The 24,961-nt window shown below is 47.2% G+C and overlaps 1 protein-coding gene across 4 annotated transcripts in view; it reads right to left on the bottom strand.

Moving 5' to 3' along the window:
* Positions 1 to 24,961, bottom strand: part of UBE3C (ubiquitin protein ligase E3C) — a 1,218,167-nt gene that overhangs the window by 173,114 nt on the left and 1,020,092 nt on the right. For all 4 annotated transcript variants that reach the window (XM_086941492.1, XM_086941495.1, XM_086941493.1 and 1 more), the window contains one exon: positions 15,329 to 15,541. In XM_086941492.1, coding sequence (XP_086797618.1) covers positions 15,329 to 15,541 — 213 coding nt within the window. The remainder of the gene's footprint in view (positions 1 to 15,328; positions 15,542 to 24,961) is intronic.

Raw genomic sequence — 24,961 nt, 5'->3', positions numbered from 1 at the left:
ACTGTCTGTTTGGACAGCCTCTCAGGCTGCCCAAACAGACAGTATTAACAACAGTGGGGAAAACCACTCCCCCCTGCCCTCAAGTAACCCCTCCCACTGTCTCAAGCAGGAACTTCTGCTTTCTCGCCGTGCGAGAAGGAAAAAACAAATGGTAGTTCTCTACTATTTATTTCTGCCTTCTCGCACGGCGAGAAAGCCGTGAGGCGGCGCCCAAACGCCCCCATGGAGGATCCGCCACTGCATGCCTTTGTCATATCTAGGAAGTTGTGAGGGTTGGTTTGCATTGTTTGTTATGGTACACTACCATTTCCACCATTCCGCTCAGGTTATGACACCTGCTGATTCTCGCACTGTTGTTGATTATATACATTTTCATCATAGGGTTACTCCTATAGGTAAGGCAGGAAAAAACATCTCTGGTACTTTGTCCCCAAACTCCTGTATGAGCAAATATGACAGGGTGAAGAACAACACATGGCTTCGAATGGAAATGGCTGATTTCCAGAAGTTTAACACCTCTGAGTATTTCCAATCTTTCCAAGATCGTAATATCACTAAAGACAAACCAGTAACGGTGTCTGTGGTCAGCTCAGCAGCTGCTTTCTGTGTCCAGGGGAGGGGGAGATTGAGGTGTGGGAAAGTAAATGCATTTTCACCTCCCCACAGAGCAAGATTAATAGTCCTCCTTTGATCTTACCCTCTAACGTCTATTTCGTCTCTGGATCCCAAGCTTATGCCAGGCTTCCTAGGGAATGGTCAGGCAGATGTTACCTCTATTTCTTCTTCCCCTGGTGTATGTTGCTCTGTCCAATTACCATAAAGAACATCAGCTGCAGCGTATGAGTGTACACTTGCCCAGAGTCAGAAGGGTCATTGACACAAAGGAATATAGATCAGACGGATACTACCTTCCAACAGTTTGAGAATGCCATGAAGGGTATCATATCCTTTTGGGGCGCCATGTCCAATAGCCTTAAAATTCGTCGGTTAACAAAGGTTGTTGAAGGGGTTATTAATACAGCAGCTGGTATACAATGCATGCTTCAATTAATCTCAGCCAACTGTAATTACTTTTGGGACGCACTGCAGTTCATCGTTTTTCTTTTACTCGGTGCTGCCCCACTTAGGGGCCAACCTTATTGAAATCAGCCTTGGGCCCATCTCAATGGAACAATCCAGTCCAGCCTGTCCGGCATCCTGTCCTACTATACACGGTGGTACACCAGTAGAACAAAGCATCTCTTAAGCACCACCTGGTGCCTGCCCCGCTTGAGTATTTTTAGACTTTTGAGATAAGTTCAGGGCAGAGAATATTAAAATAAAAAGCACTATGAAAGAAGAATAAATTAACTATCTTCACAGGACAGACAAGCGTGCCTAACCCAGCAATATAACCTAAAAATGCCATCGTTGGCGAAAACAAGACTAATTACGCAAATTAGAAACATCAGCACTAGTTTTGAAAAGAACCTTCCGATCAAATCAACAGGCAAAAATGCATTTTGTTTTTGCAAACGTTGAGAATAAGAATATTATTGTTCAATTGTGGTCTTTTTGTTGTTGGGAGGAAACGTTTTGTATAATAATTACACTGTAGTTGCAGTTTGGTTATTAGCTAATGACATTTTATTGTCAGACGTACAATTCTGTAGTCCTTGAAATAGATTTTGTCCACTTTGCCTTCTCCGGAGCCTCTCGTGTAAATCTGGATGATTTAAACCACGACTGGCATACACTTGATCCCAACTGCCATGCAACTTTCGGCATTTTTCAAGGGATTGCGAAATGCTGCTGACATTTACGCCTCAATTGTCGGTGATTGGGTGACATAACTCTCTCGTGAGGCCTCCAGAGGGCAAGAGTCTTTTAAATCGCGTTATACCTCCCGTTGGGGCCGATTTCATTTATTGGGATGGTACCGAGGAAACGGTTACGTATTTCCTGCTTCTGAGAAGTGGACAAGGATGAAATGGAAGTTTGCCTCTCTGTAGAAGCCAGGGACTCGGAGCCCGTGCTTAAAACATTATTGCACCAATAAACTTTCTTTGTAGGTCAGAAGATTATTGAAGCCTAAGAAACTGCAGGTGGTTGCCGAGGCTTCTTAAGCAAAAGCAGAGGGCACAGGCCATTAACGATGCTTATGGGACCCACCGTGTCAGTGGAAATTTAAACTAGTTGAAATCTTTTCCTGCTTACAGGAACGCCCAGAATACCGCTCTAAGTCTAAGTTCAGCCTCACATTTTCAAATACAGTTCTACTGCAGAGGTTAAGGTTTTTTCAAGAAGGGAACATGTGGGAGCGCCAAACCAATATGTAGCTGGAACACCATTAGACTTATTATGTTGCTGTGGGAAATCTACGACTGCTGGCAAGGAAGGAATTACCTACAAAATACCAATTGCTTCGGTAACATTCCCATCTCTGGCTGCATGATTCAGACCGATCAACCAAGGGAAAGTACATCTGCAAGGGTCTAATTAGAACCGAACGCAGTAGCCAATGAGGACTGAACAGATTCCTTCAATAAATCACAACCTTCAGGAGCTGCTTCCTACATTGGCCACTCAAACCTCACTTGGGTATGTTGTGAACATCGGGACAGTTCTCATTTAGTCAGTCTGTTTCCATTCCTTGCTTGCTGTTAGCTTTTCTTTATCTCTAATATAAAGTGTGAAGTTCTGAGAACGCACACAACAAATGCTGACATCATGATGGCTGCTGTTTGGTTCACCTCACAGGAGAAGGTGGCAGAGACTCAATAAAATGAGGTTAAGTTCTTTAATAAGTTTCACCTATCAGAGACCTCAACCAGCAACAGTAATCTCCAACAGCCAACTCGTTAAAATCTCTCTGCAGGCTGACATGGTTTTTGTTTTTGTTAAATGGACGCAGCCATTACAATATGGCCCCTTAAAGTGTAGGCTGCCATGCTTCTTATTGTTCACACTCATGGATGCTTAAGATCAACATGTGGATAGAGATGGCGTATTTTGCACAATGTCAGTTTAGTCTGGCAGAAGTCTTAGTGTATCCAATCCTGTTATTAGTTTGAAAATCTGAGTCAAACTCAGTGGTAAACAGTAGAGACCCCAGGATGCAACCACAGATATGGGGAGTTCTTTGAGCTAGAATTATCGTCAGAGGTCACACTAGATTGACGAGCCAACAACTCTCACTCGGAAAACTGATTTCAGATGCCGTGCAGAAGATGTACTTCACGAGAGAACATATTTTGTTTCCTAGGCAGAACTATGATAAAGAATAGCTGAAGCCAGCTATTCAAAGGTATGATGTGCGATCCATCAAAATAAACTCGAAAGGCAGAAATATGGTCTAATGCTTTAGCTAATACTTAGCATTGCGCGTACAAAGAGCTTTAGGGTGTTGGGATGTCAGAAAGTTGCTAAAATGGAAGAAACATTTACCTTGTTCTTGCTCCTCATTACATTCCCAACTCCTTTTATTTTCACATTTTGTGTGGTTACCATTCATGTTTTATGCACTAGACTAAGGATTTGAAAATAAACATTTTTAAATTAGATGTTCCCGTTTCTTACTGCTATCTTTCAGTGTGTTTTTCATAAAAGAAAGATTGTTTGGAATGCCACTGTGCAACTGAACACATCTTAAGGAACTGATAGTAACCCGAAAACATTGCCTTCGCAAAACTGCACAGTAGTCTCGTGTCAAGGCTGCAGTCCAAGCAGCTGTTTAATCTAATGCTGGTGCATTGAACTGAGTCCTGATGAATATGACTAATCTAAGACAGTTTACCAGCATCCCTGGAAGAGTTAGAAAATCCCTACGAGCACGGAAAAAGTAACCGCTCAGAAAGGGACAGAAGCATACTCCTAAATTAACATTCATGGGAAGCTAAGACTGATTCAACCCCCTTGCTTAGGCCACCATCCTGGTGAAGAAAGCTTTGTTGGATCCATTAACGTGTAATGGAGCCCTGTTCCTTTTTTCTTAGGGATTTGGAAAGTACATTGTGGCACAAATGTTCAAAATCATTTACGTTGGCACACATCTTGTACTTGGAAGTGGGGTGAGTTCAGATGGCACTAATCTCGGGCTGGGGGCAGATTAAACTAAATGCATTTCCAAGGATATCTCGGGCATGGCAAAGTTCACAACTTCAGGGGTAAGAGTGCTTTGGGACAATGGCATAGGGAATTAATCAAGTGTAAATTGTGAGATGGCATCTCTGGTCAGCTCCAACAGAGGAGACATTTAAAAAGGCTACACTGGAATTTAAGGGATTTCCATTCTATTTGAGCTGGTGACACTGAACACATGCCGCTGGATATTTGAAAAGGTACTTAATCAGCTGTGATCCTTTTGTCTGCAAGTAGACTGAACACCATAGGAGTGCAAGACTAAAAGACATTCTTTGGCTTCACAAAATGTCTTTAGAAATTGGCTCTGGAAAACCGTCACTAGTGAGAGTCACAAATATTGACGCCTGGGAGATGATGTGGCCAGAGCTGCCGATTTCGGAACTGGAAAACCAGGTTCGAGTCCAGACGTCGGCTCAACATCATGCGATTCTGAGCAAATCAATTAAGCTGAAGGAGGGTGGGATCACACTCCCTCACATTATAGCACACAATGTGCCCCAATGCATCATGGTAAATGCAGTGCATGATAACAGTTTTTTTTTTCATTTTTCCAACAATCTTTATTATTCAGCTGCACAGGGAACACAGCCGTGCGCCTACAACCCTGGGGCCGGCAGCATGTAGCAAACAATTCCTCTCAAGAGCAACACAGCTATTGGGCCGACAACCCGGAGGTCCGGCAGCAAGTTAGGTTTTTCCCCGATAATCAAATAAACAGTTTGTGCATCCCATGTATATGGGAAAGTGTAGTCCTCTTATCAGTCATCCTATTTCCATCATGTCCGTATGATGGATTTTATCACAAATATAACATAACACAGTCTACTACGGCTGCAATAGCTGACCCCTCATGGAAGATGATCACATTCAAACAAAGAAAAAAAACAACGAAAAAAACAAACCAATAAAAAGAAACACAACAGGGAAAGAAAAAAACCAAACAGTGCACACCTTCTGCAATGGATTTTTCAGAAGTGTGGCACATCGCCTCAGCAAGACAGCCAATCAATGCTCAAATACTAACGCATTCCTCTACGCTCTCCCCTATTCATCCGTCAACGCCTCTTGACTGAGCAGATACGATCGAAGTGGTTCCCAAATATCTCTGGGCCTCGAAATCGTGGGTAGTTCCTCCGCATACGTTTCCAGATTATCCCTGCAATACACCAGGTCTTTCAACCATAGCTCAGCTTTCGGTTTGCATCTACCCCCCCAAACGAGCGCCACTCTCCTGGCCGCAAGCAGCAGGGCCAGACGCACAAACTTGCCAACCATTCCCTTAATATGCGGCACACAACACAATAGACATACAAGCGGGGTACACTGAAGATCAGCCGTCACCTTATCCTTCAAACAACTCACCACCTGCTCCCAAAATTCCCATATTTTCAGACAGTCCCAAGCCAAATGCATAAAATCCGCATTTTCTCGGCCACAGCGCACACAATTAGCAGATGCACGCAAACCAAATCCATGCAATCGCATTGGGGTATAATAGACCTGATGAATGTATTTAAAATGTATAATCATCAAATTGCCATTCATGCTAGGAGACCCTGTCAATCCACAAATGTATTTCCAGTCTGCCTCAGATATTGGTTCAGCCAAACACTCAGACCACTGCTCCCAACTCCTATCCCTGGCCTCCACGCTCTCCGCCTTGATCATTTTATATAATTTGGATATTATACTCTTATTGCTAGGAGCAGTGAGCGAATATTGTAGAGATGTCAGCGTGACGGGCTCCTGTGGAAAGGTGTTGTAATGCCCTTTAATCGCATGTCGCAATCGGTGTATTGCAAATCGGAACAGCAGAGACTGATTACTAACAAAAGCGAGATCCTCCTGCGTGAGGAACGAACCATTCAGATATACATCAGACATGTGTTTAAGACCTGCCTCATGTAGTAAGCGTAATGACGGCATCTCGTGTGTCACAGACAGGGCAGCATGCTGCTCCAGGAACATGTATGGCGCATAAAGTGAAAGTTTTTGCGCCAAATGCCCTATCCTCCACCAAGCAGCTATAGTTGCATCTACTGTGTTAATTTCTGTTTTCGGAGTGCCGCAATTCCGGTGAGTAATCACGGCATGGAGCAGGATTGGGCTCGCATCACCCTCCTCTACTGCGACATGTGGAGTGAATACGTGTGGCCTGTACCAGTGATATATGTATTGGGCCTGTGCACTCAGGTAATATACATAAAAATCAGGGGCCTCGAACCCACCTCTCTCACATCCCTTTGTCAGGACCGTCCATTGTACACGTGCATGCTTGCCCCCCCCATGCTATCCTGATCTGCTGACCGCTAATGGACTTAAAGAATTGTAACGTGAGCACTACTGGGATGTTGAGAAAGAGGTAAAGGAACCACTGTAATATCACCATTTTTATCAGAGCAATGCGATCCGCCAGCGATAGTGGCAATGTAATCCAGGTATCTACTTGACCTTCCAGTGCAGAGTACGCCCTCCCGTAATTCTCCCAGACCACTATCTTCGGGTCACGATGAACCCACACTCCCAGGTATTTTACCAGGTCCGCAGACCATAGCAGCGGGAATTCCAAGTCAGGACAGATAGTGGCCGTTGTTAGCGGTATTATGAATGATTTATCCCAGTTTATACAGAGGCCAGATAGACGTCCAAACCGCACGTTTTCCCTAAGCAATGGCGACAGGTGACTAGCCGGATCCCGAACAAACAGAAACATGTTGTAAGCATATAACGATATAGCCACTGGCCGCAGATTGAAAGTAAGTGCCGCCTCCCGGTGCCTCTGCCGAACTACACAAGCAAGCGACTCCAGTACTAGAGTGAATATCAGCGGTGGAAATGGACACCCCTGGCGCGTTCCACTCTTTATACTCAACGGTTCTGATGTGATACCCCCTATTCGCACTCGTGCACTGGGTTCTGTATATAATACTGTGATCCACTGTAAGAATAGTGGAGAAAACTCCATACGTCGCAATATAAAATATAAGTATTGCCACTCAACCGAGTCGAACGCTTTGGCTGCGTCCAAAAACACAGCCACCGCTTGCATGGAGGGCTCCAGAACATGAAACATAGAGAAGACTGTCCGAGGATTATACAATATGGATCTCTTAGGTATAAAGCCTGACTGGTCTGGTAATACCAGTTTTTGCATTAGAGGCTGGAGTCTGGTCGCCAGTATCTTAGCGTCTATGTTAAGTAAGGAAAGCGGGCGGTATGAGTCACACCTCTCCGGCGGCTTATCTTTTTTGAGGAGGGCGATCATCAAGGCCTCCCTCAGGGATGGAGGACGTTTACCGGAATCATGGGCCTCCGCGTACATTTCAAGAAGATGTGGCGCTAGAAGATCCGCATATTTCTTGTAAAACTCGACCGTAAGTCCATCCGGACCCGGCGCTTTACCATTAGCCTAAGTCGCTATTGCACTCTTTACATCCTGTTCATCTATCGGCAAACAGAGGTATTCTCGGTGAGCATCAGACAGCCAGGCACACGCTATGTCTTCTAGATAGTGCTCAAACTCTGCCGCCTCCGTCTGTCCTCGCGACCCATACAGGTTAGTGTAAAATTCCCGGAAATGATTTGGTATATCACTCTGATCCAGATGTTCCCCTCCCAGGTCGTCTATAATTCTATCTATCCGTGGTTGCTCGCTGCGCTCTTTTATTTTAAACACTAACATACGCCCAGGCCGGCCTCCCTCTCCATAACGCTTAGCAGTATGCCTCCGTGACAGATATTTTATTTCAGTGTCTGCTAATTCCTCAAATTCTTTGAGTAGTTCATGCAGCCTAACCAGAATGTCCGCTCTGGGTTCAGTCTTGTACTCTCACTCCAAGTCACGCAATACATCCTCAGTGTTCCCCAATTGGGTGCGCACATCCCTCAATATGCCTGCAGCTGTACCAATGCAAACCCCCCTGATGGCTACCTTAAAGGCCTCCCATAGTGTAGCGGCTTCTGCGACAGTGCCCTTGTTGAACTCAAAATATTGTATGATAGCCTATCTCACCGTCGCTTCATAAACAGGGTCTAGCAGTGCCTCCGATCGCAGGCGCCATATAAAAGGGGGGCGTGCGGCTGTCCGGAAAATGACGTCCAGTTGCACCGGATATGGTCCGACAGTGTACGGGCCAGATGCGTAACCCCCTTTACCCAGTCCATCATCTCCGCCCCCGCTAGCCAGTAATCTAGTCATGTGCAGGTGTCGCGTGCGTACCCTCCCTTACCCGAGGGTGACGCACTCGCCATATATCTCTAAGACCAAATTCTTCCATCGCACCGCGTAGACTCTTGGCGACATTAGGGGTACAGTGTGACATAGAAGTGGACTTGTCTAGGTCCGCATCCAGATATGTATTGAAGTCCCCCCCCCATAGGCTAGGAGTGTCCGGCCATTCCCTCAACACTCCGCACACCCGAGCCACACATGACACATCATCTACGATAGAGCCATACATGTTTACTATTGTGAGTAATTGACCACTCAATCGACCACATACCATGACACATCAACCATCTGCGTCCACATACGTGTGTAGCGGTTGAAACTCCGCTCCTTTCTTTACCAATATCATGACCCCGATCGCATAAGAGGAATATGACGCAGCCAGTTGAAAACATGCCCATCTATTCGCCACACTACCTTCAGTGCTGCTGGTTAAGTGCGTCTCCTGCAAGATAGCTACATGTATCATATGACGATTCAAATATGCTAATACCTGTCGTACTTTTTTAGGTGAATTCAGGCCCCTTACATTTCAGGTTAAAAACCTACAGTCCTGTACCATTACGTCTCGGGTATTTTCAATACAAGTCAATATATACATTTGCAAAGTAACAGTACTCTCGCCAATGCAGCACCCCCACAGTCCATGCACTTATCTCTATCATCACTATGTACCTGCAAAAAGATGTGTTGCAAAACAATAAAACGAAAAACAACAATCCCGCTCTTCACTCCTCCCACCTCCGTCCTCCCACTTCAACCTCCCAATTAGGTCGAGACATAAACCCGTCACCCACCCTCAAGTCTCCATCTAGCACCATCCAATTCGACAATTGGGGGAACACCCGCTAGGGGAGACGGTTCAGCAGCGAGTATCCGCACCAGGGTGCGGTCGCCGAACCTCAACATCCAGCCCCCCACACGCCTCAGAATAACAAAACATGACATATTTGCAGTCTAGTCGCCTAGGGCACAGCCATCATTTAGCGTCCACTGGGCCACATGTTATACCAGTTCACGCAATTATTCCATTATTCCCAACAGTAGGTTCACATTAGACCTTGTCGTTTCTACATCTAATATCCTCATAACAGGGCGGCCCTGTGTCTCTAATCAGCTTCGTCCAGACCAGACTCCACAAGGGGTTCCGCCTGCGCTGATCGTTTCGATCCCCCCTTGCAGATATGCTTAGTGAATTTCAGCGCTGGTACAAATTCTTTTCGCGCTGCTTGCACTCCTGGCGTATAGTCCGGAAAAAAAGATAGCTTGTCACCTTTATACATTACCGGAACCTTGACCCTCGCCTCTCGCAGCACAGCGTCCCTATCTGCGTAATTCAGAAGGCGCGCTATAATTGGGCGCGGTGGCATGCCCGGCTTAGGTTGCGGTCCGAGGGAGCGGTGTGCTCGCTCCACTATCATCACGGTGGAGAGCACCGGGCCAAAGAGGTCTCATAGCAACTCCTCGATGAACTTCTCCATTTTGGTTATGGGCGTCGTCTCCGACAAGCCAAGAATACGCAGGTTGTTGCGTTGCGACTGCGCTTGCCAATCTTCATTTTTCAGCCTTATAACATCAAGAATCTTTTCCATTTGCAACAGCTGAGTTCTGGATTCGGCGTGGGCATCATGTGTATCAGAGACTCGGTTCTCCAGGACATCCAGCCTGTGTTCGTGCTTCTCCACCTTCTTTTTGACCATATCCAAACTACTCGCTAGCGCATCTATTTTGCCATCAATTGTTTTCATGCCAGCTCGGAGTTTCAAGAGGATTGATCTGGTGTCATCCGCCACAGTATCGTCCTGGCCCTGAGCGCCCCCCCTCCCCCCCCCCCCCCCCCCCCGAGTCCCCCTGGTCTCCCATTCCATCCGCAGCTCGGTTAGTGCGCTTATTATCAAATTGTAACTTGGCCTGTCTGGGTTCCGCCTTCCCCATGGTGGGCTCTGGTGTCCTAGCCACCGAAATATATTTTTGAGGTGCGTGGGCAGTCAATTCGTCCACAATATCCACTCCTCACACCACCTGTAACAGGAGCTCAACTATTTAGTGGGGTAGTAGATGACTCCCAGGCACACGCCCTCAAGTATCGGCTAGATCACACGTACTCCACAAAAGCAGATTACATCCCCAGGCAGAAGTCCAGTTCCAGTCCACTTCCCCAAGGGATCACGGAAGCGCATCAGAGAGCCAGCCCCGGCAGGAGAACAGGTATAGCAGATAGCGCCGTGCCCTGGAGCAGCGCGGATCCCACCTACCTTCGGCGAGAGACCTCTTGCGGATCCCGAACCCCACCAGTCTGTAGGTCTAGCCCAGCAGGTAGTCAGGAGTCCACAGAAAAGCCTCCTCGACCCTCAGCAGGCGGCCCGCTTTCGCCACCAGATCAAAGCGCCCACCACCTCAGGCCAAGTCCCCTCCGCTCGATCGCCGACCCTCGCCAGACGCCACTCTACCACCAAATGAGGCGCCCAGGCCTGGCCGCGCCACCACAGCGGCCCACACCCCGCCCTCCCAGTCGCTCCTTACCCCGCCAGGACTTCTCCAGCGCCGCCCTCCTGTATCGATGCCACCGTTCCCGGCTCTCTCCTAGGCACCTGCACAATCCTCAAGGGGGAGACCATTAGTGACAGGCAGACGCGCCAGGAATCGGAGCAGGCTCTCTCTCCTCTTAGGCCCCTGCTGAGTCATACTATGTCCCGGCCGTCCACCGCAGTGCGACAACTTCCAGTTCATGGATGCCGTTCCGCGCGCCAGCCACCTCCAGCGATTGTCTCGGGGTCGCCCTATACCAGAGTTCCAAAGCCGCCCCGGACACACAGTCTCAACGCCCAGATCGCGCCGGGTTCCGTGGCGCCATTTTCTGCGTCTAGCCTCGGCCGCTCACAGGACCCGATGTACCAGTCACGATCCAGCTCCTCCAGCACCGGATCGATCTCAGCATATAACGTTGCTCGCCCTGTGCCCTGCGATGAGTTTGCGGCGTGTAGGGGCGCCGGTAAAGGATGTAGATTCAGGATAATGTTGTCGGCGAGCGGAGCTCCCTTAACAGGCAGCCATACCGTTTCGCGCCGAAACCACGCCCCCAGTGCATGATAACAGTTACTTCAGTGGTAATCTTTAATTTTTCACCCATGTTAGTGCAGCCTGTGTTCAAATCTAGATATCTTTCTGGAGTAATTCCTTCATCAGTATAGAGCAACAAGTTATTTTAGGGGTTCTGGAAATGCTGCTTAAAGTCATCTTGAGTCTCTCTACCACTCACTGGGTGCAGGTTCATCAACACAAGCTCGTCAGCCCAGAAGCTCAATGGAGCCATTTCAAACAGAAGTAGGGTGGGAGCACACTGCCTCACATCCAAGAACACACTTTGCCCCAATGCACCATGGTAAACACAGTTAATGATAACACGTACTTCTGTGGAAGTCTTTAATTTTTCATTCTTGTTGATTTCGCCTGTGCTGTGTAACTCTAGACATGCGTTTCTAGTACACACATATTGTCATGCACTGCATTTACAATGATGTATTGGGGCGTGCTGAGATGTGAGGCCGTGTGCTTCTACTCGCCTCCTGTTTGAAAAAGCTCCCTTGAGCTACTGAGCTTGTTTTGATGCACCTGCGCCTAAGGTAGATGTCCTCCTTCAGTAGAGAACAACACATTCTTTTGGCAGTGTTCAGTCTTCTCACGTCTCTGTACCACTCAGGGCGCAGGCACATCTGCCAGAGCTCATCAGCTTATTAGTGCAAAGGAGCCTTTTCAAGCAAAACGGGGGTGGGAACACTTAATACGCCCCAGTGCATCATGGTAAATGTAGTGCAGGATAACCCTTAGTTCAGTGACAGTCTATAGTTTTCCATCCTGTTGGTGCCGCCAGTGCTGTGTATCTCCAGACAGTTGTTTCAGGATAGTTGTCCTTCAGGAGAGAGCAACATTCTTTCGGCAGTGCTGCCCTAAGACTTCTTAGGTCTCTGTACCATTCACTGGGTGCAGGTGCATCAGCCAGAGCTCGTCAGCTCATTAGCTCAAGGGAGCCTTTTCCAATAAAAAGAGGGTGGGAAGACTTTAGGCAACTTACAACACCCCTAGACTACTAATTTGTATGTCTACACATGTTATGCTCTGCAATCTACTCTTCAAAAGAAAAAGCAAACTGAAGTTGTAAAGGGAATTATATTTTTGTGCATTTCCACCTATAATCAGATCATTCTGTGCCCCAAAGTACCATCGAATCTACTCATTATTACTTCTCAAATTTTTACCAGCCTTTTCACTTCTATTTGATTTCTACTTTTTTTTCACCGCTTCTTTCTGTTCTGCGATGCCTTGCTTTTTTCAACCCTCTTTACTTGGTTTTATTACTTGCCATGGGGGAGAGGAAAACTCCCCGATACTCCTTTTCATTGTTTTACATTTTTAATTTTTTTTTATGCTACCTTCACATTTTCTCTGTTAATTACAGCCTGATTGCTTGGTTTATTTTCCTTTAATTAAGAGCGGAGGACCACACACCTTTTTCCTAACTTCCTCTGTTTTTTCTTTCTTGTTATATGTTTCCCTGGTTCTCTCTTTTCCCTTTTATCGAATTGCTCTTTAGAAGTTTTTAATACAATTTTACAAACGCCCAAAACATTGTATTTACATTTAATGCTGCTGCCTCGGTCTACTAAAACAAAAGTTCAACCCATCTCAGAGTCCACGGCTGCCCGACTACTTTGACCCACTTGGTTGGGGGAAAAAAGACCTATACATTCCTAGAGAAACGCAAAGTGCAATGAAACGTGCAAGTGTCTGAGGATGTGAGAATGCAAGGTATGTCTCATTGCTTACATTTACCTAGTATTTCGTAAGCCTTTCTCTACCACAAAAGAAAATATTTAAAAGTAAAAAGGCTCAGATTGCACGCCTTTAAAAAACAAAAATGAAACTTTGAACCACTCAAAATGTCCAATGACTTATCTTGTCCACGGAACTCCTTTTGGAGAACGTAATGTCATGTTAAGCAATACAGCAATCAAATCTAAGAGGGGTAAATTCATATAAGGGTAATGCAGGTTTGTTTTTAAACCAAGTCACAAAGGCAAAACTGTGACAAGGCCATAATGCTTACCGCATTAGCCAGGAGTAGAGTCACAGACCCTGGGAACAAAGATCTTTTTGTGCTAGTGCACATCTGCTTTGACTCCCTTTACAGAGGGCACGAAAGAAGAGGATTACATCTGCCTGTGGCATTAGTACGGTTAAGCACCATGGAATCACATATGAACCCGTCTCCCATTCAGTCTTGCAGGCAAGGCTAGCAGAGTTTGGATTGAGAGGGACTGCCCTAAATTGAGCGACTGACTTCTTGGCAGATGGAGCTCAGGCCGCTATGTTCCCTCCTTTTTGTTACATCTTCCAAGATGTTACTCACTTTGGCATATGCTGTTTAGTCTTTACAGGGCCCTACTGGTCAGTCTGATTCAAGTCCAGAGGTTCCAATTCTTCTGTTAAGGGGATGACAAACAGCTTATCCTTGGCCTAAATCACCACTCAATGTCATGGGACTGTGAACTTCTTGACTCCTTGACCTAATCATTTGTATGAAAGAAAACCCTTTAAAAAATAATACTTAGAAAAGGAATTATTTTTATTGTGGTTTTCAACTCATCATGGTCAGATACCTTGTGGCCTTCCATCATGGGAACTCCTCCCATTCCGGTTGTCAGTGCCTGCTACCTGGTGATTAGCAATAGCTAAACTTGAATCCTCCTGATTTCTAATCCTTAGGACTCTTGAGAAGATCCTACAATAAACGCGTCTGTTATGTCACAAGTCAAAATCTGAATCCTTAATATCCCTCTCGGTTACATTGTGCAGTGCCATTTCTGTGGATCTTCCACAATGTATGATAATAGCTTCAAAGCATTCATAACATGTCCACGTGCCCTGTTTCAGAATCTCTGCAAAGAGACCACATATTTGCTCTTCTATCTGTCTTACACAAGCTTTTGGTTAACTTTTCATTTTTAAATGCTTGTGCACCTGCCAAAAGGTTCGCCATGAGACATGTCCTTACTTTCCCTGATTGCATTTAGGCGCTATGCACACATCTGAACTCTCAGGTCTCCTTCAGCTAATTAGCTCGATATTCACAAGCTATGCAATTCCAGAATTGGTGTAGATCCTCATAATTCCTGACAGACATATTTTGGAATTCTCTGCACGCTCAACTTTAAGTAATTTCAAATTACCTTGCTATCTTCATGGACCCCAAGACTTCTCTCTTCACCTCCACCCCTTTAAATCCCTTTCCTGGTCTTCGACAGTTCATTAAGTAAGCACTTTGAGAAGTGGCTGAGATCTCGGTCATGCTTTAGAAACATGATTTGAATCATTCATAGACTATTCCACTTCAGTATTGCATTTAGAATGTAACAGCACTTTATATTATAGTGTCTTTTAAAGTGTATGTGCTTTTCACAATTTGGTAAGTTACAGGGAATTTAATGCGCTTAAAAGGAAAGCTCCTTTGGGGATTTCCACACTGTTCTCCTACATGTGGCTCCAAGAACTTAAGCGTTGTGAACTTGTAGTGGATACAACAGACAGTAGTTTCTAGGGAAAGTGAGTTGCAGAGATGTGAAATTAATTATTTCCTAAAACCATGGGAAAACAATATGTGCACCTAGCATACTAGCACCGTACTCGGACCAGTGGTTTACTGGGAAATGAATCATAATACGTTGCCTGACTAGACGGTGGAGTTACGGGGAAATACACACGTAACACTGATTAACAAGTGATAAATGCCACGTTCGTTACTGATAACTACACAAGTAATTGGTATTTACACTGAATATTACTCGGTGAAAGTCAATAGAGCTTAGCCTTCAGACCAACATTTCACAACTATCACATTGCACGTGCCTTATCTTTCGCGCGCCACTCTGAGAAGTAATAATTAACGCGCTATGCGGGAAGAAGCGAGAGGTGGCGACTTACTTGCGCCTCCCCAAGGTCATTGTTGACCACTGTGAAGTTCAGCCCGAGTTCCTCGACGTCCCCCTCGTAGCTTTTGAGGAAAAGCAAGTTCTTATACATTTCTGGATCTAGGGAGGCCAGATGATGAATGTCCACATCGGCGCTCGTCCCCAGCAGCTTGGAGAGGAAGAAACTGGCGAAAGGCAGCTCCACGAGCATGTTTTCATACAGAGCCTGCAAGGGGAAAAATAATAATAACGATGAACCCACAAAATGTGACGATTTTAGCATTATCTCTGAAATTCATCATCGCTGAAAGATTTTTTGCAACTTGTACTGTGTACATACAAACAATAAATAACTTCTGATAAAAAAAGGGTAAATGGTTTCCAGCAATCCAGTTGAAAACATGCTTTATATTTCTTCATTTCTGAGGCAAATATTTTCTAGAAAAGCTTTATCTGTCTATGTAATGATCGGTTTCTTTATACAGTGCCCCAATATATATTTTGAATTATAAAGACAGCAAAAACGTATTTACATAGACATGCAGTTTCTGTAGACATGACAGTAGGAGAAAACAAGACGCTTTGCTTCAAACAGAAAATTACGTAAATGGCTGCCACGGGACAGTAGAGAACTGAATGCACAAGTGTAACTGGTGGAATGGGCACGCAGCCCCACAGGAGGCTCCTTCTTAGCCAACGAGTAACAGGCCTTGATGCAGAGTAACAGGCCTTGATGCAGAGAACGACCCACCAAGGGATGGTCCGTTTGTGCACGGCTAAACCTTTTTTGGCGCCCACGTAGCCAAGAAATAGCTGGTCATCCACCCGGAACTGTTGTGTGCGGCTTAGGTAGAAGGAGAGCACACGTTTTGGGTCCAGATGGTGGAGCCTCTCTTCTTCTTTGGAAGGATGCGGAGGCGGAAAGAAGGTGGGCAAAGTGATGGTCTACCCAATGTGGAAGGGCGTGACAACCTTTGCAAGAAAGAAGGATGGGTCCTCAGAACCAACTTCTCCAGATGAACGGAAAGGAAAGGAGGTTTAGAAGAAAGAGCCTGGAGCTCACTCACTCTTCAGGCAGAGGTGATAGCTACCAGGAAAGCCGTCTTGAGAGAGAGAATACGCAAAGGACAGTTATGAAGGGGCTCGAAGGGAGCGCACATCAGATATGTCAAGACAAGGTTTAAGTCCCATTGGGGATAATGAACAGCACAGGAGGAAACGTGTGCGTAATGCCTTTCAGAAAGCAGTTAACAACCAGGGACTTGAAAAGAGAAGGCTCATCAGGAAGCCGTAGAAAGGTGTAAATGGCTGAAAGATACCCTTTGATAGTGCCCAGAGCCCTGCTGTGCCAAAAAAAGAAGGAAAGGAAGGACTTCAGAAAGAGGGACAGAAAGGGGATCCACTGACTTTACTGTGCACCATGCCACAAACTTGTTCAACCTGCAGGTGTATACCGTTTTCGTGGAGGGACGCCTGGATGCTAGAATGACATCACAGACTTCTGGAGGAAGATCAAAAGCTGTCAACTGTCATTGCTCAATCTCCACGCATGGAGGAGGAGGCTGGACAGGTTCAGGTGGGGGACCGTCCCTTGCTGCTGCGACACACGATCCTCCCGAAGAGGCAGTCGGATCAGAGAATGGATCGCCAAGCTGAGTAGCTCGGGATACCAGTATCTTCGTGCCCAATCCAGAGCCACAAGAATGACTTGGGCCCGGTCGCACGAATCTTCTTCAGCATTCTGAGCAGAAGTGGTATAGGCGGAAAGGAGTAAAATAGACCGCAACTCCACTCGCGACGAAAAGCGTCACCGAGCGAGTGCCACCTTGGAAATTCCACTGTGCAGAATTGATGACATTGCATGTTCTCTTCGGTCGTGAATAGATCTAACCAAGGCTCTCCCCCACTGCTGAAAGAGACCATGCGCCACATCTGAGTTCAGACGCCATTCGGGAGCCATCATGCACCGGCGGCTGAGTTCATCCACCCTGGCCTTCAGAGAACCTGCCAGGTGTCGAACCACCAAGGTAATGTCTTGATGTTCCAGCCATGTTCAGAGGCGCAGAGCCTCATAACACAGGGTCCACGACCCCACCCCGCCTTGTTTGTTGCAAAACCACATGGCGGTGGTGTTGTCCATGAACACCTGCACTGCACTTTCCCGGACAGAGGGAAGGAATGCTTTCAGTGCAAGCCGGATTGCCCACAGCTCCAAAGGTTGATATGGAGCCGGGACTCCGCACGAGACCAAAGGGCTCTGATCTCCACCTCTCCCAAGTGGCCTCCCCATCCCAGGAGGGACGTATCCGTCACCACTGTGTGCTCCAGTTGGGGAAGGGAGAGGGATCTGCCATTGACCCAAATGCGATTGGTGAGCCACCACTGCAAGTGTCGTGCAGTGCCCTCCGAGATCTGGACGTGATCGGACAGGTTGCCCATATGCTGTGCCCACCGGAACTTCAGGTCCCACTGCAAAGCCCGCATATGCCACCTGGCATGTTGCACTAGCAGGATGCAGGAGGCCATCAGGCCCAGGAGCCGGAGGGTCATCCTTGCTGAAACCCAGGATAGAGGCTGAAAGATCGGAATCATAGCCAGAATATCCCGGACTCGCTGCTCGGGGGGATAAACCCAAAACTGTGTTGAATCCAGAACCGCTCCGATGAAGGGGAGCTTCTGAGAGGGACTCCGGTGTGACTTCGGCACATTGATGGCGAACCCCAGCAAGTGCAGGAGGTCGGCAGTAGTCTGAAGATGGGTGACGACTGCCTGGGGCGAGGCAGCCTTCAACAACCAGTCGTCGAGGTAGGGGAAGTATGACACCCCTGACCTGCTCAGATGAGCTGCGACCACCGCCATCACTTTTGTGAACATCGAGGAGCACTGCTAAAACCGAAGGGCAGCACAGCAAACTGAAAATACTCCTGGCCTACCGTGAACCGCAGGTAAAGCCGGTGGGCTGGCAGGACGGGGATGTGAAAATATGCGTCCTGCAAGTCCAACGCTACCATTCAGTCTTCAGGGTCGAGGGCAGCCAAGACCTGAGCCAGAGTCAACATCTTGAACTTCTCCTGCCGGAGGAAGCGATTGACGTCCCTGAGGTCCAAGATGGGGAGCAAGCCCCTTTTGTCCTTCTTGGGAACCACAAAGTTGTGGGAATAACAACCACATCCTACTTCCGGCCCAGGAGCGTGCTCCATGGCCCCCTTGGCCAAGAGGGCCATAACTTCCTGCTGGAGAAGCGCAAAGTGATCCCTCGACATGCGGTGGAATCGAGGTGGCATGGCTGGGGGGTTGACTTGAAGGGGATGGAGTAACCCCTCCTGGCGAGTTGCAGCAACCACTTGTCGGAAGTGACAGAAAGCCAATGGAGAAGGGGATGACGAATCCTGCCACCCACCGGCGTGGGATGCAACCTGAACCTAGGACGACTAGGAAGGTTTCGAAGTTGACGTCGCGGGGACGGAGGTGGACTGAGCACCGCGTCGGCCCCTGGAGCCACCTCGGCGGCCTCCACGCCCACGGGCATGCTGAGTTTGGTTCTGCGCAGGCTTTTGGCTGAACGAACGGGCAGGGGCGTCTCTGCCACGGCCACGAAAGGAATGAAAAGAAGACGTGGCCAGGCGCGTGGTGGAAAGGCCCAAGGACTTGGCCTTAGCCCAAGAGTCCTTAAAACGCTCCAGTGCAGTGTTGGCCTTCTCACCAAACAGGCGAGTGCCGTCTAAGGGCATGTCCATGAGCGAGCCCTGGACGACCAGGGAGAACCCGGTGGATTGCAACGAGGTGTGGCGACGAAACGCCACGGTGGTGGAAATCGCCCTACCGAGGGAGTCTGCGGTGTCCAAGCCACAACGAATGGCGAACCTAGCCTTGTCCTTAACCTCAGCCACAGCGTGAGACAGCACAGTCTGGACCTCCTCCGGGCACTGAGACAACACCTCAGCAACAGTATCCCACACCGCGTGGGAAGAGCGTCCCAAATGGCAGGCGGTGTTCATCAACCGCAGCCCTAAGCTAGCCGACGAGAACAATCGCTTACCAAACTGTTCCAACTTCTTAAAGTCCTTATCCGGCGGAGCACTGAGAAAAGTACTCTGGGACGTCGAGGCTTGAATGACTAAACTCCCATTTTTATCCACAGGAGCCCCTGTGGCCGGCCGCAACCAAGTGCCCAACAAGACTTCAGTGTGGGCATTGTTAAAGGGCAGCAGTGGCTTCGATGAAGTGGACGCCGACTGCAGCACCTCAGTGAGGAGATTAGTGTTAAGGGTCACCGTGGGGAGATCGAGGTTAAGGACCTCAGCTGCCCGACGGAGCACCACCGTATATGAGGCGCCTTCCTCCATAGTGGGCGAGGGAGAGGTAAACCCCAAGGAGACGTCAAGGACGCTGGCCTCCTCCAAATCGTCCACCCAGTCCTGCTCTGAATCACACTGAAGAGCAAGAGGGTCCTCCGACCCCTCCCAATCGTCCTCCGCTGCCGGTGCAGTCAACACAGGCCTCGGTGGCGGGGCAGGGATCGCGGAGGGAAGAAACAGCGCCAGGAACGGCGCCGGCCAGGGCCGAGCTGGCGCCATGTAATAATTCGGATCCCAGGTGGGGACAAAACCATCCGAGAACTGGGGCAGAGGCGGAACCAGCTGTATCCACTGCAGCGCCAGCGGCGGAGCCGAGGGCGGCACCGGAGCCCGTAGCATGGGACCTCTTTGCGCCGTGGCCGGAGCCAGAGGCGCAGGATCCTGCGGCGCTGGGGCTGGATCCGCCAGAGGAGTTGAAGGACTAGCAGGATCCTGACACGGGACCATGGGGCCTGAAGGCGCACCAGCGGGAGCCCGAGGCCTAAACAGGCGGTCCATGGCAACAAGGAATTTTTGCATTTGTGCGGGAGTCGCAAACGGACCCGGGTAAGGCGGGTAGGCCGCAAGACTCCCAGGCTCCCAAGGAGCCGCAGGGTCAGAGTCCCCCTCGTCAGCATCCGAGGACCGACGGGGGATGTCCGAGAGTGAAAACGCTTCTTTGACTTCTTTTTGTGTTGTCTGTTACCTGAATCAAAGGGTGAAGGTTTGGATCCCGAGGAGCGGTGATGATGGCTCCGTGAGCGTTCACAGGAACGACCCCTGGACCTCGAACGGGCGGGGATGAGTGGCAAACTTCAAGCAACTTCCGGCGCTGTTCCTTCAAGTCCTTCCGGGCCATAGCCCTATAGTCCAGACTGGACCAGGAGTCATGGTGGCGCTCCAGGCAGCAGAGACAGACGTCGAGAGGGTCCGCCACCAACATATTTCAGTGGCAGGTCCCGCAGGACTTAAAATCAGGCATCCCTACTCTCACCAGAGAAAACCAACGCAAGACAAAAGTCTCAAAAAGATAGTCAAAAAATTACCGAGGTACGTGCTCTAACCGGATCTGTGCTTACTGGCGTTGAAAAAGAAAATACTGACGTCAGTGCACATGGGTGGCGCCTAAGTAGTCTCTGTGACGTGATCTCGGCACATATGACGCCAGTGACGGACGCGGAGTTGCACGACGCCATCCAATGACGCACAGGGGTACTGCTAGCAAAGCTTTCCGGATCCAGTTTGATGCCTAGGGATATTCTAAGGTAAGGAATTTATCACCAACATGTCTTTCAGATAAAAATGGCAGGGCCGAGGGTCTTACACTGCCCCTTTACCAACATTGGTAAAACCAGACTCTTGACATTGTGGGCGTCACATGCAATAATTTTTTGTACAAAGCTGCGCTTTTCATGGTAGTTGGGTATGCTGTACTGAACGTGGTTACGTTTTATTTCCTGGTGTCTGGAATAATACTGAGAAGGAGATATTGGTGGAAAGGGAACGTTGTATTGAAAGTCACTGAGCCACTTCAGGTCAATTTATGATTTAAAATTGGATGGAAATAAGGAGGAGACGATAAGCCTGTGTCATCTCAGAACTTTTTTTGACTAAACAATTCATCTGTTGATTACGTAGTGTTTAATAGTCAAAGACAAATGTTATGTGTAGATTGCTGCATTGCCCTCTATGCCCTCATCCAGTCCAAGTATACTCCCTTTTCACTCAACATGAGGCAGCTAATATGCCAGAGCATCCAGGAAAAAAGCCTAAAGCAAATAACTAACTCTCCCAGAAAATGAAACACACGTTTAACCCGTTCCAACTTCTCTTCACACACTCTTCTTTAAAAGGCTCCCTAACGTCATTCCACCCCTCCAATGCAAGATACTCATTTGGGGGTCAAGCAACAGTGCTAATGAAAGGACTTTTTGAGCATGACAAATATATTGGCAACTGTCTGGATTAGTTTGCTCATCATACCAAAAGTTGTTCATGAAAAATACCTACACAATTTTGCGACTAATAGTGTTTCACCCAGGTCAAAGTTAAAAAGCCCTAAAAAATTGCCACCATAAATGAAAAAGGAAATAACTTATGAGAGGTTAAAAACTATACCAATGGAACGAGAGGCAGGGCTGACATGTTTTTAGTAATATCATACATGAGGTCATAATCAGTGGATGACTGGGAAGCAAGTTATGGTTAGTTTACCCAAAAATAACTGCCCAATTTCTGTGGATTTTAGGATTTTTTTTGTGTGACCATAACGTCACTCTATCTGTGTTTGTTCCCATGAATTTTAGTTTTTGTTTTTAAACATGTTGAGGTCTTGTAAGCAAAGACAACTACAGTTTACTTTAACCTTTGCTTTTTGTTCAGAAAATTTCTGGGATTTATTGATCACATTCCACAAACTATACTTCAGGGCTTATCCTGCAGCCAGGACCATGCATCCGACTGCTGTGGGTGGGAAACCCCTGCTGCACAAGGCCTTTGGACAAAGGCACACAGCCACAGAACCTGGCCTCCTAAGGGAGTCAACCACCACTGGCCAAAGGCTATGCACAGTAGGATTTGGACTCATGAACTGCACCTACCCCAATCCAATTCCAGCTGTGCACAGCTATACGCAATAGGAGCTAATCAAAGGGCTTGACTGAACATCCACTGAGGGAGGCCATGTACTGTGGAGTTTGGCTGTAGGACTTGGCCTACAGCCTGGCTCTAAGCTCCAGCCTCAACGGGCCGTCAGCCTCCATTGCGCATATCCACAGGCCATGTGCAGAAGGGATCTGCACAGCTTAGAAGTATTGTATACATTTTGTTTCATAAGGATTAATCTATCCTGTGTCAGATTAGTGAATACTGAAACACTAAGAAGATACATAGGGACCTGGGAGAGTGGGATTTGTGGATCCAGCAATAAAAGTATTTTATATAATTTGTTGTCATGTCATGGGGACAACCCTGTTGGGCCCATATTTGTTTTGGGGGGTGGCAATGTGGAGGCCGATCGCGGCCCCCCAGGGGAAGACACAGGTTTCCCAAAAATATAAAAGAAATGTAGGTAAGGGGCTGCCATGAGAACATGCTTCAACCCTTGTTATAAATGTGTGTTTTCACTGGTGGAGAGACTGCATCTACCATGGGAAAACACACATTTATTAAAAAAGATTAAAAAAAGGCACACTGTACACACATGGCAACATTTTATTGGCATGCAGTGGAAGGCCCAGCACAAAGCTGTCTGGTCATCTTTCAGTTGGTTATTTCTTTATTTGGTTGCTATGCTGTTGATAAAAAGAGGTGATATCTTTGCCCAGGCAGAATCATCATGTTTTGAAATCGCAAAATATCGAAGTAATACCACCAAAAAATTTGACACATTATGTAGCATAATTTGCCTTTTCTTGCTGCACCTTAATCAACCCTGTCACATACTTGGGTGCTCTACTATAGCATAATTTCAGTGACCCTGGTTATAGCACTCTGGGTTTTTCAAGGAGCGCGCTTGCACACAAAGCTGCAGGGGCTACTATGTGAAACTGTGCTTCCTCAGATCAAAGATACATTTTTGCCTTTATGAAATTAGTTTTATACTGGCAAAGGTCTAGCAGCTTCGCCAAAAATAAAGTTGTGCAAAAGTCTGTTGTGGTACAGGATATGTGGCAAGGTGAAATAGTACTGTGGCTTTTTTGTCTTTTGTTGAATGTCTTTGGAGAACCTGCAGATTCAGGGAACCAGGTAAGTAATTTTGTTTTGATTTACAGTTAAACACATCTAACACATACACATCCACCAACTGATTTAGAACAATACTTCTGCCTTCTACATAGGACAGTGTTTTAGAAGGAAGGTTTTACCCAGTAGTATAGATGGCATTTTGGTGGATGACTGCTACCCAGGCCCTACCTCGGGTTGTGGAGGACAGCTCTGGAGGCTGGACCAGGTACCGAGACACTATCTGAGGCAAACGAAAATGGAGAAGAATCTGGAAGTGATTTTTCTGTAGGCAGCGGTCCATTCGACGAGTAGTCTTCCAGTGATTCTGAAGGACATGGTGCTGGCAGTTGAGCTGTTCCTTTGCATGGAGTCTGTGTAGCAGAGCGACCGTAGCAGGGTAGACCAACTCAGAGAGCAGGCAAGTATGGCGGCAAGCACAAAAGGTGTGCTCTCTTGGTAGCCCTCCATTTTACTTTAGCTCCCAAATTCCCCCATTCACTGGGAACGCAGGATGTTAAGTTGATATAGCCATTTGTTTGACAATTGACTTTGTTCATCTCTTTTCGGATGGTAACTTTCTTTAGAAAAATGTGCAGTAAACGAACTTGTGTGCAGACCAATTTCTAAGGGAGCATGGAGGCACTCTAGGGTACCATTCTAGGGCACACTGGTGGACTCCCACTTCACTTGGGGAGTTGAAGGTATTTTTGGGTCTTACGATCTACTGGGGTTAGTGCACAAACCAAGTTTGCAGTCCTACTGGTCTACTGGCACAGTTTGGGTGAATTCCATCTTTGCACCGTACATAGCATAGATCCGTTGTTGCTATTGTTGCATATGCTGCATTTAATTAACAATGCTGCTGTATTGCCCCAGGACCATCCAGACCATATAGGGTGACAGGGCCCGAAAAGATAGTGTACCCATTTTAGTTATAAATCTATATCTAAACGCACAGGGAAAGAACAAATTGGACGCCACCAAAAATATTATAACACTAATAAAGGAAATCTCATACTCCAATGCGCTCCTGGCCAAAGTAATCGTAGGAGATTTTAACCTGCATCATCTGGGAACATACCAGAGCAACAGGCTTGGTTTAACCAGCTCTGAAAGGGTTTTTAACTCCTTCCTAAAAAACTACGACCTAAAATCTGTGAAGGTCGTAGGGAAATCTCCAGACTCTAAGCTATTGAGCATGGCCACATTTAGGGATTTTTCCACAATTGACTACATTTTTCTGTGTAATCTGTTAGCCCAAAAAAATTGCCAACACTGAAATAATAGCACACGAGACTAGTGACCACAAACTACTAAAGGTGGACCTAAATTTGTGCTTACTACAGAGGGAACAAGCAGAGGCAGTATCGCAGTCAACAGGGACAGAAGAACATTCCCTAGTCAAAAGGATAAAATGGAACAAGATCCAAGCAAAACGGTTCAACCTTTGGAAAAAAAAACAAGAGATGGGCCCGGGGAATCCACCCATTATGGAAAACTGGACAAAGTGGATTGGAAACCTAAAAGCCAAATTGGTCAAAAACCTTAACGTCAGTGGCCCAGGCAACAACAAAACACTTACC

Source organism: Lissotriton vulgaris, chromosome 10 (genome assembly GCF_964263255.1).
Source record: "Lissotriton vulgaris chromosome 10, aLisVul1.2, whole genome shotgun sequence".
NCBI classification, from domain to species: Eukaryota; Metazoa; Chordata; class Amphibia; order Caudata; family Salamandridae; genus Lissotriton; species Lissotriton vulgaris.
The sequence above is the reverse complement of the archived record's forward strand: the minus strand, read 5'-3'. Positions and strand labels throughout refer to the sequence as shown.